This window comes from Bombina bombina, chromosome 1 (assembly GCF_027579735.1).
Source record: "Bombina bombina isolate aBomBom1 chromosome 1, aBomBom1.pri, whole genome shotgun sequence".
Lineage (NCBI taxonomy): Eukaryota > Metazoa > Chordata > Amphibia > Anura > Bombinatoridae > Bombina > Bombina bombina.
Window position 1 is genome coordinate 140418608 of NC_069499.1, and position 17344 is coordinate 140435951.

General features: G+C 43.4%; 1 protein-coding gene across 1 annotated transcript in view; it reads right to left on the reverse strand.

Annotated features, from left to right (window-relative positions):
• SOS2 (SOS Ras/Rho guanine nucleotide exchange factor 2) overlaps nucleotides 1-17344 on the reverse strand; it is a 355579-nt gene that overhangs the window by 189027 nt on the left and 149208 nt on the right. The window contains exon 5 of the mRNA XM_053697641.1: nucleotides 16705-16911. Within this exon, the coding sequence (XP_053553616.1) occupies nucleotides 16705-16911 (207 nt within the window). The remainder of the gene's footprint in view (nucleotides 1-16704; nucleotides 16912-17344) is intronic.

Consider the following 17344-nt stretch of genomic DNA (forward strand, 5'->3'; position numbering starts at 1 on the left):
ATAGGGAAGGAACAACAATCTCCTGATTGAAATTCTTATTAGATACCACCTTAGACAGAAACCCAGGTTTGGTAAGTAACACTACCTTATCTGCATGGAAAATCAGATAAGGGGAATCACACTGTAAAGCAGATAACTCCGAAACTCTTCGAGACGAGGAGATAGCTACTAAAAATAGAACTTTCCAAGATAAAAGCTTAATATCTATGGAATGCAAAGGTTCAAACGGAACCCCTTGAAGAACTTTAAGAACTAAATTTAAACTCCATGGCGGAGCAACAGGTTTAAACACAGGCTTGATTCCAACTAAAGCCTGACAAAACGCCTGAACGTCTGGAACCTCAGCCAGACGTTTGTGCAAAAGAATAGACAGAGCAGAAATCTGTCCCTTTAAGGAACTAGCTGACAATCCCTTCTCCAATCCTTCTTGGAGAAAAGATAATATCCTAGGAATCCTGACCTTACTCCATGAGTAACCCTTGGATTCACACCAATGAAGATATTTACACCATATCTTATGATAGATTTTCCTGGTGACAGGCTTTCGAGCCTGAATTAAGGTATCAATGACTGATTCGGAAAAACAGAATTTATATCTTACCTGATAAATTCCTTTCTCCTACGGTGTGTCCGGTCCACGGCTTCATCCTTACTTGTGGGAATATTCTCTTCCCTAACAGGAAATGGCAAAGAGGCACACAGCAAAAGCTGTCCATATAGCCCCTCCTCTGGCCCCACCCCCAGTCATTCGACCGACGGTTAGGAGAAAAAGGAGAAACTATAGGGTGCCGTGGTGACTGTAGTGTATGGAGATAAAAAAAAATTTAAGCCTGACAGAAAAGCCAGGGTGGAGAAAGGAATTTATCAGGTAAGATATAAATTCTGTTTTCTCCTACATAGGTGTGTCCGGTCCACGGCTTCATCCTTACTTGTAGGAACCAATACCAAAGCTTTAGGACACGGATGAAGGGAGGGAACAAGTCAGGCAACCTAAACGGAAGGCACCACGGCTTGCAAAACCTCTCTCCCAAAAACAGCCTCCGAAGAAGCAAAAGTATCGAATTTGTAAAATTTTGTAAAAGTATGCAGTGAAGACCAAGTCGCTGCCTTACAGATCTGATCAACAGAAGCCTCGTTCTTGAAGGCCCATGTGGAAGCCACAGTCCTAGTAGAGTGAGCTGTAATTCGTTCAGGAGGCTGCCGTCCGGCAGTCTCATAAGCCAATCAGATGATGCTTTTCAGCCAAAAAGAAAGAGAGGTAGCAGTAGCTTTCTGCCCTCTCCTCTTACCAGAATAAACGACAAACAAGGATGAAGTCTGTCTAAAATCCTTAGTTGCTTCTAAGTAGAATTTTAAAGCACGGACCACATCTAGGTTGTGTAACAAACGTTCCTTCTTTGAAACTGGATTCGGACACAGGGAAGGAACAACTATGTCCTGGTTAATATTCCTGTTGGAAACCACTTTTGGAAGAAAACCAGGCTTGGTACGTAAAACTACCTTATCTGCATGAAATACCAGATAGGGAGGAGTACACTGTAAAGCAGACAATTCAGAAACTCTTCTAGCAGAAGAAATAGCAACCAAAAACAAAACTTTCCAAGATAGTAACTTAATATCTATGGAATGTAAAGGTTAAAACGGAACCCCTTGAAGAATTGAAAGAACTAAGTTTAGACTCCATGGAGGAGTCATGGGTCTGTAGACAGGCTTGATTCTGACTAGCGCCTGTACAAACACCTGTACATCTGGCACGGCTGCCAGTCGTTTGTGCAACAAAACAGACAGAGCAGATATCTGTCCTTTTAAAGAGCTGGCTGACAAACCTTTATCCAAACCGTCTTGGAGAAAGGAAAGTATTCTCGGAATTTTGATTTTACCCCAAGAAAATCCTTTGGAATCGCACCAACGGATATATTTTTGCCATATCTTATGGTAAATTTTCCTAGTCACCGGTTTTCTGGCTTGAACCAGAGTATCTATAACCGAATCTGAAAACCCACGCTTAGATAAAATCAAGCGTTCAATTTCCAAGCAGTCAATTGCAGAGAGACTAGATTTGGATGTCTGAATGGACCTTGTACTAGAAGATCCTGCCTCAAAGGTAGCTTCCATGGTGGAACCGATGACATATTCACCAGGTCTGCATACCAAGTCCGGCGTGGCCATGCAGGAGCTATTAGAATCACAAGGCCTTCTCCTGTTTGATCCTGGCTACAAGCCTGGGAAGGAGAGGGAACGGTGGAAACACATAAGCCAGATTAAACGCCCAGGGCGCCACTAATGCATCCACCAGTGTCGCCTTCGGATCCCTGGATCTGGACCCGTAGCGAGGAACCTTGGAGTTCTGACGAGACGCCATCAGATCCACATCTGGAGTGCCCCATAGTTGAGTTAACTGGGCAAAGACATCCGGGTGAAGTTCCCACTCCCCCAGATGGAAAGTCTGACGACTCAGATAATCCGCCTCCCAGTTGTCTACTCCTGGGATGTGAATTGCAGATAGATGGCAGGAGTGATCCTCCGCCCATTTGATGATCTTGGATACCTCTCTCATCGCTAAGGAACTCTTTGTTCCCCCTGATGATTGATGTACGCTACAGTCGTCATGTTGTCCGACTGAAACCTTATGAACCTGGCCTCCGCTAATTGAGCCCAAGCCAGGAGCGCATTGAATATCGCTCTCAGTTCCAAAATGTTTATCAGGAGAAGAGACTCTTCCCGAGACCATAGACCCTGAGCTTTCAGAGAGTCCCAGACCGCGCCCCAGCCCAAGAGGCTGGCGTCGGTCGTGACAATGATCCACTCCGGTCTGCGGAAACTCATTCCCTGAGACAGGTGACCCTGAGTCAACCACCAGAGGAGTGAGTCCCTGGTTACCTGGTCTACTTGAATTTGGGGAGACAAGTCTGCATAATCCCCATTCCACTGTTTGAGCATGCACAGCTGCAAAGGTCTTAAATGAATTCGAGCAAAAGGAACCACTTCCATTGCTGCAACCATTAGTCCTATTACTTCCATGCACTGAGCTATGGAAGGCTGAGGAATAGAATGAAGAACTCGACAAGCGTTTAGAAGCTTTAACTTTCTGACCTCTGTCAGGAAAATCTTCATTTCCACGGAATCTATTATTGTTCCCAGAAAAGGAACCCTTGTGGACGGGGACAGGGAACTTTTTTCTATGTTCACCTTCCACCCGTGAGATCTGAGAAAGGCTAAAACAATGTCTGTATGAGCCCTTGCTTTGGAAAGAGACGACGCTTGGATTAGAATGTCGTCTAGGTAAGGTGCTACAGCAATGCCCCTCGGCCTTAGGACCGCTAGAAGGGACCCTAGCAACTTTGTGAAAATTCTGGGAGCGTTGGCTAAACCGAAAGGAAGAGCCACGAACTGGTAATGTTTGTCCAGAAAGGCGAACCTCAGGAACTGATGATGAGTTGTGTGGATAGGGATATGCAGATACGCATCCTTTAAGTCCACGGTAGTCAAATATTGACCCTCCTGGATTCTTGGCAAAATCGTCCGAATGGTTTCCATTTTGAAAGATGGAACTCTGAGGAATTTGTTTAATATCTTTAAATCCAGAATTGGCCTGAAAGTTCCCTATTTTTTGGGAACTACAAACAGGTTTGAGTAAAAACCTAGACCTTGTTCCCCTGAGGGAACTGGGTTTATCACTCCCATCTTTAATAGGTCTCCTACGCAATGTAAGAATGCCTGTTTCTTTATCTGGTCTGAAGATAAGCGAGACATGTGGAATCTTCCCCTTGGAGGAAGATCCTTGAACTCTAGAAGGTATCCCTGGGAGACTATTTCTAATGCCCAGGGATCCGGAACATCTCTTGCCCAAGCCTGAGCAAAGAGAGATAATCTGCCCCCTACTAGATCCGGTCCCGGATCGGGGGCTACCCCTTCATGCTGTCTTGGTAGCAGCAGTAGGCTTCTTGGCCTGTTTACCCTTGTTCCAGCCTTGCACAGGTTTCCATGCAGGTTTGGGCTGGGCAGCGTTACCCTCTTGTCTAGAGGCTGCAGAGTTAGAAGCCGGTCCTTTCCTGAAATTGCGAAAGGAACGAAAATTAGACTTGTTCTTAGCCTTGAAAGGCCTATCTTGTGGGAGGGCATGGCCCTTACCCCCAGTGATGTCTGAAATAATCTCCTTCAATTCCGGCCCAAAAAGGGTCTTACCTTTGAAAGGAATATTAAGTAACTTAGTCTTGGACGACACATCTGCCGACCAGGATTTTAGCCAAAGCGCCCTGCGCGCCACTATAGCAAAACCTGAGTTTTTCGCCGCTAATTTCGTTATTTGAAAAGCGGCATCCAATATAAAGGAATTAGCTAACTTAAGTGCATGAATTCTGTCCATGACTTCTTCATATGAAGTCTCCTTCTGGAGCGAGCTTTCTAATTCCTCGAACCAAAAAGACGCCGCTGAGGTGACAGTAATAATGCACGCAATTGGTTGAAGAAGGAAACCTTGCTGAACAAAAATCTTTTTAAGCAATCCTTCCAATTTTTTATCCATAGGATCTTTGAAAGCGCAACTGTCCTCTATAGGAATAGTTGTGCGCTTTGCTAACGTTGAAACTGCCCCCCTCTACCTTAGGGACCGTCTGCCATGCGTCCCTTCTGGGGTCTACGATGGGGAACATCTTCTTAAATATAGGAGGTGGGACAAAAGGTATACCCGGCTTCTCCCACTCCTTATTCACTATGTCCGCTACCCTCTTGGGCATTGGAAAGGCGTCATCGTGCACTGGGACCTCTAAGAATTTGTCCAATTTGCTCAACTTCTCTGGGATTACCATAGAATCACAATCATCAAGAGTAGCTAGTACCTCCTTAAGCAGGGCGCGGAGATGTTCTAGCTTAAAATTTAAATGCTACTATATCAGGTTCTGCCTGTTGAGAAATTTTTCCTGAGTCAGAAATTTCTCCCTCAGACAGCCCCTCCCTCACTGCCAATTCCGATTGATGTGAGGGTAAAATAGATAAGGTATCGTCAGCGTCTACTTGTTCATCCTTTTTTTCTGTATTTAAAACTGAACAATCACGCTTTCTCTGAAATGCTGGCAGTTTGGATAAAAGATTTGCTATAGAATTATCCACTACTGCTGTTAATTGCTGCATAGTAACAAGCATTGGCGCGCTAGATGTACTAGGTATCGCCTGCGCGGGCAAAACTGGTGTAGACACAGAAGGAGAGGATGTAGAACTATCCCCACTACCTTCATTAGAAGAATTATCTTGGGCAATTTTATTAAATGTGACAGTATTGTCCTTACTTTGTTTGGACACCATGGCACAATTATCACATACACTTAAAGGGGGGACCACCTTGGCCTCCATACACACAGAACATAAGCTATCTGATGGCACAGACATGTTAAGCAGATTTAGGCAGGCTATTAATGCAATAAAAACGATTTTAAACAAAACCGTTACTGTCTCTTTAAATAATAAAATGACACACTTTATTTCTGAATGTTCAAAAAACTATGAAGGCAATATCCGATTTTTATAAAATTTATACCCCAGTGTCTTAATGCTTTGAAAGTATTGCACACCAAATATGAAGTCTCTAGACCCTTAAATAAGCAAACCGGAGCTAATTGTTCGATTTAACCGGTTTTACACACTACAGTCCCTGCTGCAGCCTTTGCTGCAGCTTTTACCTTCCTTAGGGGTTATTCACCACAGAAATAAGCCTTCCGGAGTCTGTTTCTTAGCTACAGGACCCTCTCACATGAAGCTGCATGCACTGCCTTTGAAATCAACTGCGCAACTGAGGCGCGAAATGAGGCCTCCTCCCTCTGCATACTAGAGTGAAGGGGCCTTCCTGACTAGATTAGGCGTCTAACCAGTGCCAGATTTAATTAAAAACGTTCCCAAAAGTGTATTTATGCTCATAAAACATTTAAAATGCCATAAAAATGTGATATAAATCAATCGATTTGGCCCACAACAGTGTCTACCAGTACAAAGCCCAAAAAGTAAGCCTGTAATCTGTTACTGAGTTGAAGAAAAATGGCTTACCGGTCCCCTGAGGGAAAAACTGACAGTCTTCTAGCATTACCATGTGTTGTTAGAAAAGAGACTGGTCATACCTGGAGCAGATGAGTCTGCAAACTGTTACCCCCAACTGAAGTTCTCTGGTTTCAACAGTCCTGCGTGGTAACAGCAATAGATTCTAGTTACTTGTGCTAAAATCATATTCCTCTTTAACAGAAATCTTCATCACTTTCTGTTGTAGAGTAAATAGTACAAACCGGCACTATTTTAAAATAACAAACTCTTGATAGAAGAAATAAAAACTACAACTAAACACCACAAACTCTTTACCATCCCCGTGGAGATGCTACTTGTTCAGAGCGGCAAAGAGAATGACTGGGGGGCGGGGCCAGAGGAGGGGCTATATGGACAGCTTTTGCTGTGTGCCTCTTTGCCATTTCCTGTTAGGGAAGAGAATATTCCCACAAGTAAGGATGAAGCCGTGGACCGGACACACCTATGTAGGAGAAAACCACGCTTTGATAGAATCAAGCGTTCAATCTCCAAGCAGTCAGACGTAGAGAAATTAGATTTGGATGTTTGAAGGAACCTTGAAGTAGAAGGTCCTGCCTTAGCGGCCGAGTCCATGGTGGAAAGGATGACATGTCCACCAGATCTGCATACCAAGTCCTGCGTGGCCACGCAGGGGCTATCAAGATCACCGAAGCTCTCTCCTGCTTGATCTTGGCAATCAGACGAGGGAGCAGAGGAAACAGTGGAAACACATAAGCCAGGCTGAAGGACTAGGGCACTGCTAGAGCATCTATCAGCTCTGCCTTGGGATCCCTGGACCTGGACCCGTAACAAGGAAGCTTGGCGTTCTGACGAAATGCCATGAGATCCAGTTCTGGTTTGCCCCAAAGTTGGATCGACTGGGCAAATACCTCCGGATGGAGCTCCCACTCCCCCAGATGAAAAGTCTGCCGACTTAGAAAATCCGCCTCCCAGTTCTCTATTCCTGGGATATGGATAGCTGAGAGATGGCAAGAGAGAACCTCTGCCCATAGAATTATCTTTGAAACCTCCAACATTGCCAGGGGGCTCCTTGTTCCCCCCTGATGGTTGATATAGGCTACAGTCGTGATGTTGTCCGACTGAAATCTGATGAACCTGACCGCAGCTAGCTGAGGCCAAGCCTGAAGAGCATTGAATATCGCTCTTAGTTCCAGAATGTTTATCGGAAGGAGGGCCTCCTCCTGAGTCCCCGAACCCTGAGCCTTCAGGGAGTTCCAGACTGCACCCCAGCCCAGAAGGCTGGCATCTGTCGTTACTATAGTCCATTCTGGCCTGCGGAAACTCATTCCCTTGGACAGATGGACCCGAGATAGCCACCAGAGAAGAGAATCCCTGGTCTCTTGATCCAGATTTAGTAGAGGGGACAAATCTGTGTAATCCCCATTCCACTGATTGAGCATGCAAAGTTGCAGTGGTCTGAGATGTAGGCGGGCAAACGGAACTATGTCCATTGCCGCCACCATTAATCCGATTACCTCCATACACTGAGCCACTGACGGACGAGAAATGGAATAAAGAGCACGGCAGGAAGTTTTGACAACCTGACCTCTGTCAGATAAATCTTCATTTCTACTGAATCTATCAGAGTTCCTAGGAAGGAAACTCTTGTGAGAGGTGAGAGAGAACTCTTTCCTTTGTTCACCTTCCACCCGTGAGACATTAGGAATGCCAGAACAATGTCCGTATGGGACCTGGCGATATGAAAAGTTGACGCCTGTATCAGGATGTCGTCTAGGTAAGGGGCTACTTCCAACGGGGTCTCTACCTGTAAAGCCTCCTCCAGAGACTCGAACCAGAAAGCCGCTGCAGCAGTGACTGGGGCAATGCATGCAAGAGGCTGGAGAATAAAACCTTGTTGTATAAAGATTTTCTTAAGGAAACCCTCTAATTTCTTATCCATAGGATCTAGGAAAGCACAACTGTCCTCGACAGGAATAGTTGTACGCTTAGCTAGGGTAGAGACTGCTCCCTCCACCTTAGGGACCGTCTGCCACAAGACCCGTGTAGCGGCATCTATAGGAAACATTTTCTTAAAAGCAGGAGGGGGAGAGAACGGCACACCTGGTCTATCCCATTCCTTAGTAATAATTTCTGAAAACCTCTTAGGGATTGGAAAAACATCAGTGTAAACAGGCACTGCAAAGTATTTGTCCATTTTACAAAATTTCTCTGGGACTACAATGGTGTCACAGTCATCCAGAGTCGCTAAAACCTCCCTGAGCAACACGCGGAGGTGTTCAAGCTTAAATTTAAATGCTGTCATTTCAGAGTCAGACTGAAGTAACGCCTTCCCTGAATCAGAGAAGTCACCCACAGATAGAAGCTTTCCTGCTTCAACTTCTGCACATTGTGAGGGTATATCAGACATAGCTACTAAAGCGTCAGAGAGCTCTGTATTTGTTCTAGCCCCAGAGCTGTCCCGCTTTCCTTGTAACCCTGGCAGTTTGGACAATACCTCTTTGAGGGTATGATTCATAACTGCCGCCATGTCTTGTAAAGTAAACGCATTGGACGCGCTAGATGTACTTGGCGTCCCTTGAGCGGGAGTTATAGGTTCTGACACGTGGGGAGAGCTAGATGGCATAACCTCCCTTTTGTCAGTCTCAGAAACCTCAGGTGATAAATCTTTAAAAGCCATAATATGGTCTTTATAACTTATAGAAAGGTCAGTGCATTTGGTACACATTCTAAGAGGGCGTTCCACAATGGTTTCTAAACATAATGTTTAACAGACTAGTAATGAGACCAGCAAGCTTGGAAAACACTTTAATAAATGTGAAAAAAGCAATAATAAAAAATGGTACTGTGCCTTTAAGAGAAAAAAACTACCAGATAAGCTGCAAAACAGTGAAAAAAAGTAGTAAACTCTACGAAATTTTTACAGTGTGTATAAGGGACTAAAGCAGCATTGCACCCACTTGCAAATGGATGATTAACACGTCAGGCCCAAAAACGAATTAGAAAAACATTAAACCTGTTAACAAACAGTCAAACACACTGCAACAGCTCTGTTGTGGCTCCTAGCTGCCCTTAAAAACGATTTTTGCAGGAACAAAACCCTCTATAGAGGTCCTATAAGACAGAGGACTCCTTCAGGGAAGCTGGATGTCTCAGACTGAAAACGAAAATAGGCCCCTCCCACCAAGCACTAAAAGTCAGAGGGCCTTAAAAAAGTACTCCTAGGAGTAATCTAACAACAGACCGTCCCCCCAACTGACCGTCCCCCCAACTGAAGTTTTCTTTCCATACTCTCCAGTTATGTGTGAGAACAGCAATGGACCTTAGTTACAAACCGCTAAGATCATCAAACCTCCAGGCAGAAGTCTTCTTCCAATTTCTGACTGAGAGTAAAAACAGTACAACGCCGGTACCGTTTAGTGGCAGTTAGGGGAGGATCTGCTGTGGGTGTCCTCTTGCAGCTTCCAGTTGGGAAGGAGAATATCCCACAAGTAATGGATGAACCCGTGGACTGGATAACACCTTTACAAGATAAATATTTTTTACCTCTCTGATTACCTTTTATCTAAGCCTTGGCAGACTGCTCCCTTATTTCAGTTCTTTTGACAGATTTGCATTGTAGTCAATCAGTGCCCTCTCATAATTAACTGAACTGGTGTAAGCACAAGCTTGTTATCTATATGGCACACATGAACTAACACCCTCTAGCTGTGAAAAACTGTCATACATTCAGATATGAGGCGGCCATCAAGGGCTTAGACATTAAGTTTAACTTGAAACTAAGAATACCAAGAGAACAAAGCAAATTTGATAATAAAAGTAAATTGGAAAGTTGTTTAAAATGACATGCCCTATGTGAATCATGAAAGTTTAATTTTGACTAGACTGTCCCTTTAAGGTGAACCCACTCTACTGTGCTAACCAGCTGCAGAAAAAACATAATTTATGCTTACCTGATAAATTCCTTTCTTCTGTAGTGTGATCAGTCCACGGGTCATCATTACTTCTGGGATATTACTCCTCCCCAACAGGAAGTGCAAGAGGATTCACCCAGCAGAGCTGCATATAGCTCCTCCCCTCTACGTCACTCCCAGTCATTCGACCAAGGACCAACGAGAAAGGAAAAGCCAAGGGTGAAGTGGTGACTGGAGTATAAATTAAAAAATATTTACCTGCCTTAAAAACAGGGCGGGCCGTGGACTGATCACACTACAGAAGAAAGGAATTTATCAGGTAAGCATAAATTATGTTTTCTTCTGTTAAGTGTGATCAGTCCACGGGTCATCATTACTTCTGGGATACCAATACCAAAGCAAAAGTACACGGATGACGGGAGGGATAGGCAGGCTCTTTATACAGAAGGAACCACTGCCTGAAGAACCTTTCTCCCAAAAATAGCCTCCGATGAAGCAAAAGTGTCAAATTTGTAAAATTTGGAAAAAGTATGAAGCGAAGACCAAGTTGCAGCCTTGCAAATCTGTTCAACAGAGGCCTCATTCTTGAAGGCCCAAGTGGAAGCCACAGCTCTAGTAGAATGAGCTGTAATTCTTTCAGGAGGCTGCTGTCCAGCAGTCTCATAAGCTAAACGAATTATGCTACGAAGCCAAAAAGAAAGAGAGGTAGCGGAAGCTTTTTGACCTCTCCTCTGCCCAGAGTAAATGACAAACAGAGAAGACGTTTGTCGAAATTCCTTAGTTGCCTGTAAGTAAAATTTTAGAGCACGGACTACATCCAGGTTGTGCAGTAAACGTTCCTTCTTTGAAGAAGGATTTGGGCATAAAGAAGGAACAACAATCTCTTGATTGATATTCCTGTTAGTAACTACCTTAGGTAAGAACCCAGGTTTAGTACGCAGGCCTACCTTATCCGAATGAAAAATCAAATAAGGAGAATCACAATGTAAGGCTGATAATTCAGAGACTCTTCGAGCCGAGGAAATAGCCATTAAAAATAGAACTTTCCAAGATAACAACTTTATATCAATGGAATGAAGGGGTTCAAACGGAACGCCCTGTAAAACATTAAGAACAAGGTTTAAACTCCATGGTGGAGCAACAGTTTTAAACACAGGCTTAATCCTGGCCAAAGCCTGACAAAAAGCCTGGACGTCAGGAACTTCTGACAGACGTTTGTGTAACAGAATGGACAGAGCTGAGATCTGTCCCTTTAATGAACTAGCAGATAAACCCTTTTCTAAACCTTCTTGTAGAAAAGACAATATCCTAGGAATCCTAACCTTACTCCAAGAGTAACCTTTGGATTCACACCAATATAGGTATTTACGCCATATCTTATGGTAAATCTTTCTGGTAACAGGTTTCCTAGCCTGTATTAAGGTATCAATAACTGACTCAGAAAACCCACGTCTTGATAAAATCAAGCGTTCAATTTCCAAGCAGTCAGCTTCAGAGAAGTTAGATTTTGATGTTTGAAGGGACCCTGTATCAGAAGGTCCTGTTTCAGAGGTAGAGACCAAGGTGGACAGGATGACATGTCCACCAGGTCTGCATACCAAGTCCTGCGTGGCCACGCAGGTGCTATTAGAATCACTGATGCTCTCTCTTGTTTGATTCTGGCAATCAATCGAGGAAGCAACGGGAAGGGTGGAAACACGTAAGCCATCCTGAAGTCCCAAGGTGCTGTCAGAGCATCTATCAGGACTGCTCCTGGATCCCTGGATCTGGACCCGTAACGAGGAAGCTTGGCGTTCTGTCGAGACGCCATGAGATCTATCTCTGGTTTGCCCCAACATCGAAGTATTTGGGCAAAGACCTCCGGATGAAGTTCCCACTCCCCCGGATGAAAAGTCTGACGACTTAAGAAATCCGCCTCCCAGTTCTCCACTCCCGGGATGTGGATTGCTGACAGGTGGCAAGAGTGAGACTCTGCCCAGCGAATTATCTTTGATACTTCCATCATAGCTAGGGAGCTTCTTGTCCCTCCCTGATGGTTGATGTAAGCTACAGTCGTGATGTTGTCCGACTGAAACCTGATGAACCCCCGAGTTGTCAACTGGGGCCAAGCCAGGAGGGCATTGAGAACTGCTCTCAATTCCAGAATGTTTATTGGCAGGAGACTCTCCTCCTGACTCCATTGTCCCTGAGCCTTCAGGGAATTCCAGACGGCACCCCAACCTAGAAGGCTGGCGTCTGTTGTTACAATTGTCCAGTCTGGTCTGCTGAAAGGCATCCCCCTGGACAGATGTGGCCGAGAAAGCCACCATAGAAGAGAATTTCTGGTCTCTTGATCCAGATTCAGAGAAGGGGATAAGTCTGAGTAATCCCCATTCCACTGACTTAGCATGCACAGTTGCAGTGGTCTGAGGTGTAAGCGTGCAAAGGGTACTATGTCCATTGCCGCTACCATTAAGCCGATTACCTCCATGCATTGAGCCACTGACGGGTGTTGAATGGAATGAAGGGTGCGGCAAGCACTTTGAAGTCTTGTTAGCCTGTCCTCTGTCAGGTAAATCTTCATTTTTACAGAATCTATAAGAGTCCCCAGGAAGGGAACTCTTGTGAGTGGAACGAGTGAACTTTTCTTTTCGTTCACCTTCCATCCATGTGACCTTAGAAATGCCAGCACTAACTCTGTATGAGACTTGGCAGTTTGAAAGCTTGAAGCTTGTATCAGAATGTCGTCTAGGTATGGAGCTACCGAGATTCCCCGCGGTCTTAGTACCGCCAGAAAAGCACCCAGAACCTTTGTGAAGATTCTTGGAGCTGTAGCCAATCCGAATGGAAGAGCCACAAACTGGTAATGCCTGTCTAGGAAGGCAAACCTTAGGTACCGATAATGATCTTTGTGAATCGGTATGTGAAGGTAAGCATCTTTTAAATCTACAGTGGTCATGTACTGACCCTCTTGGATCATAGGTAAAATTGTCCGAATAGTCTCCATTTTGAACGATGGAACTCTTAGGAATTTGTTTAGGATCTTTAAGTCCAGGATTGGTCTGAAAGTTCCCTCTTTTTTGGGAACCACAAACAGATTTGAGTAAAACCCCTGTCCCTGTTCCGATCGTGGAACTGGATGGATTACTCCCATTAACAAGAGCTCTTGTACGCAGCGTAGAAACGCCTCTTTCTTTGTCTGGATTGTTGACAATCTTGACAGATGAAATCTCTCTCTTGGAGGAGAGTATTTGAAGTCCAGAAGGTATCCCTGAGATATTATCTCTAGCGCCCTGGGATCCTGAACATCTCTTGCCCAAGCCTGGGCGAAGAGAGAAAGTCTGCCCCCCACTAGATCCGATCCCGGATCGGGGGCCCTCAATTCATGCTGTTTTAGGGGCAGCAGCAGGTTTCCTAGTCTGCTTGCCCTTGTTCCAGGACTGGTTAGGTTTCCAGCCTTGTCTGTAGCGAGCAACAGCTCCTTCCTGTTTTGGTGCAGAGGAAGTTGATGCTGCTCCTGCTTTGAAATTACGAAAGGAACGAAAATTAGACTGTCTAGTCTTGGCTTTGGCTTTGTCCTGAGGCAGGGCATGGCCTTTACCTCCTGTAATGTCAGCGATAATTTCTTTCAACCCGGGCCCGAATAAGGTCTGCCCTTTGAAAGGTATATTAAGCAATTTAGACTTAGAAGTAACATCAGCTGACCAGGATTTTAGCCACAGCGCCCTGCGTGCCTGAATGGCGAATCCTGAATTCTTCGCCGTAAGTTTAGTAAGATGTACTACGGCAGAATCCAGAATGCCGCTGCAGCCGTAATCGGCGCAATGCATGCAAGGGGTTGCAATATAAAACCTTGTTGAACAAACATTTTCTTAAGGTAACCCTCTAACTTTTTATCCATTGGATCTGAAAAGGCACAGCTATCCTCCACCGGGATAGTGGTACGCTTAGCTAAGGTAGAAACTGCTCCCTCCACCTTAGGGACCGTTTGCCATAAGTCCCTTGTGGTGGCGTCTATTGGAAACATTTTTCTAAATATCGGAGGGGGTGAGAACGGCACACCGGGTCTATCCCACTCCTTAGTAACAATTTCAGTAAGTCTCTTAGGTATAGGAAAAACCTCAGTACTCGTCGGTACCGCAAAATATTTATCCAACCTACACATTTTCTCTGGTATTGCAACTGTGTTACAATCATTCAGAGCCGCTAACACCTCCCCTAGTAATACACGGAGGTTTTCCAGTTTAAATTTAAAATTTGAAATATCTGAATCCAGTCTGTTTGGATCAGAACCGTCACCCACAGAATGAAGTTCTCCGTCCTCATGTTCTGCCACCTGTGACGCAGTGTCTGACATGGCCCTAATATTATCAGCGCACTCTGTTCTCACCCCAGAGTGATCACGCTTACCTCTTAGTTCTGGTAATTTAGCCAAAACCTCAGTCATAACAGTAGCCATATCCTGTAATGTGATTTGTAATGGCCGCCCAGATGTACTCGGCGCTACAATATCACGCACCTCCCTCTGAGCGGGAGATGTAGGTACTGACACGTGAGGCGAGTTAGTCGGCATAACTCTCCCCTCGTTGTTTGGTGAAATTTGTTCAATTTGTACAGATTGACTTTTATTTAAAGTAGCATCAATACAGTTAGTACATAAATTTCTATTGGGCTCCACTTTGGCATTGCAACAAATGACACAGGTATCATCCTCTGAATCAGACATGTTTAACACACTAGCAAATAAACTTGCAACTTGGAAATACAATTCAATTAGAATAATATTAAAACGTACTGTGCCTTTAAGAAGCACAGAAGATCTATGACAGTTGAAAATTAATAAATTGAAACAGTTATAGCCTCAATCCTTGTAAACAACACAACTTTAGCAAAGGTTTAATCCCATTAGCAAAGATAACAAATTCTGAAAGCAGGAAACAAATTACAGAATAAACGTTTTTTATCTCAGTCAAACTATAATTCTCACAGCTCTGCTGAGAGAAATTACCTCCCTCAAAATAAGTTTTGAAGACCCCTGAGCTCTGTAGAGATGAACCGGATCATGCAGGGAATACAATGAGTTGCTGACTGAAATATTTGATGCGTAGTAAAAGCGCCAAAAAACGGCCCCTCCCCCTCACACAGCAGTGAGGGAGAACAGAAACTGTCAGAAAATAGATTAAGCAAACTGCCAAGTGGAAAAATAGTGCCCAAACATTTATTCACTCAGTACCTCAGTAAATGAAAACGATTTTACATTCCAGCAAAAACGTTAAACATAATCTCTAGTTATTAAACAGCTTTATGTATTTCTTATCAGTGTAATTCTAGTGAAGTACCATTCCCCAGAATACTGAAGTGTAAAGTATACATACATGACATTATATCGGTATGGCAGGATTTTCTCATCAATTCCATTGTCAGAAAATAAAAACTGCTACATACCTCTATGCAGATTCATCTGCCCGCTGTCCCCTGATCTGAAGTTTACCTCTCCTCAGATGGCCGAGAAACAGCAATATGATCTCAACTACTCCGGCTAAAATCATAACAAAAACTCTGGTAGATTCTTCTTCAAACTCTGCCAGAGAGATAATAACACACTCCGGTGCTATTTTAAAATAACAAACTTTTGATTGAAGATATAAAACTAAGTATAATCACCATAGTCCTCTCACACATCCTATCTAGTCGTTGGGTGCAAGAGAATGACTGGGAGTGACGTAGAGGGGAGGAGCTATATGCAGCTCTGCTGGGTGAATCCTCTTGCACTTCCTGTTGGGGAGGAGTAATATCCCAGAAGTAATGATGACCCGTGGACTGATCACACTTAACAGAAGAAAGATTGTTTCCATTAGAGAGTCTATCCAGTGCTGTAAACGTAACAGCAGAGTATCTGTGTTTGGAGTATATTGACATACCAACAGGTAGCTAAGGGACCAGTACCCACCACCCCTGTGGCAGGCATGTGGCCAACTCCTCGCTTGGAATGATTATGTCACTACCGAATACTCCAATTTCTCCTCTGTCCCAAGTAGCAGTTCTCTGAGGAGGAAATGGGCCCAAAATCGGTCTAAGGTCCCATCTCTACAAACAAAATCTTGAGTGCATCAATTCTTCACCTGCCTCATGTGGAGGAAAAGATAAGACTAGTATACAAAATAGGTGGGAGGAATTAAGTGCTCTTAGAGTTTTGGGAATCTTTGCCTCCTCCTAGTGGCCAGGAGTTGAATCCCAGGATAATGGCTTGTGGACTCACACACCTTATTAACAAAATCAAACTTAAAAGTCAGGGAGAATATTAAGAAGCTGAACAATCTGAAAAGTTGAGAGGCAGGAGTGAAGTCACATGAGCCATGACTACCTAATTTCTGTGATTTTCTAAGCCCTAATGTTAGCAAAAACTTACTATTAACATACAACGGCTGCTTTATTTTATAACAGATTTCTAAAACCTGCAAAAAAACATATTTAATATATTTACGTACAGGACAACATTTGCATAACTAATTAGGTCTTCTTCGTTCATACCTTTCTAGCATTAGGAGTTTTATTTTCCTGTATTATTCTACATATCTTTTGACATATTTGTTCTGAATGATTTACTATTTTTATTTTCAAAATTGAGTTTAACATGTTTAGCCATTAAATTTAAGTTTAGATCATTTATATTCAGGTGTAATTTATTTGTAAAGCGCAGTCAAATTCAGTTCTAAAACTAAGTTTTTTAATAATACGCAGTTCTCTCTTTCCCTTCATTATTTCAGAGAAGAGCAATTCGACTTACACATGGTTGAAACAGCTTCTGGTTTGAAAGGAAAGCTTCCCGAAAGACTTTAATGATGAGATTTAGCTCACGCAGGTATTGTCGCTCCCCAGCAATTTCTGTTCTAACTATATCGCAATAGTTGAGCTCTCCTATAGATGAGGGCTCCTCATCACAAAGAGCAACTACTCCAATGTCATCATCCTGATCAAACATGTCCATCAATACCTGAGAGGGAAAAAAATAAAAAAAAGTGTTGTTTTTAGAACACAACCACCTCTCATATAATAATTACAATAAATGAAAAAAGTGAATGTTTTAAATAAACGCTAATAATAAACTCTACATTCTAGAAAACTCTTGTTTCGCTGTCTGGTAATTTTATTAACATAAAAACAAAAGGCATTTAATTCAGGAAAGATCTATTTTATCAACTGGAAAAAAAAAGAATATATTTTAAACACATACTCTTTAAACATACAATGAAGGGAAAAGGGACTGTAATGTCCCTATAAGTATGTCTTGTCTGTGTGGTCTATTATGGCCTTCTCAACTAAGAAATAAAAATAACCAAACAAATAAATAAATATATAACAATCTCAATGTACTCAATGTTTGGGGGGGAAAGGGTTGGGTCACAGAAATAAGAGGAAGAAAGCTT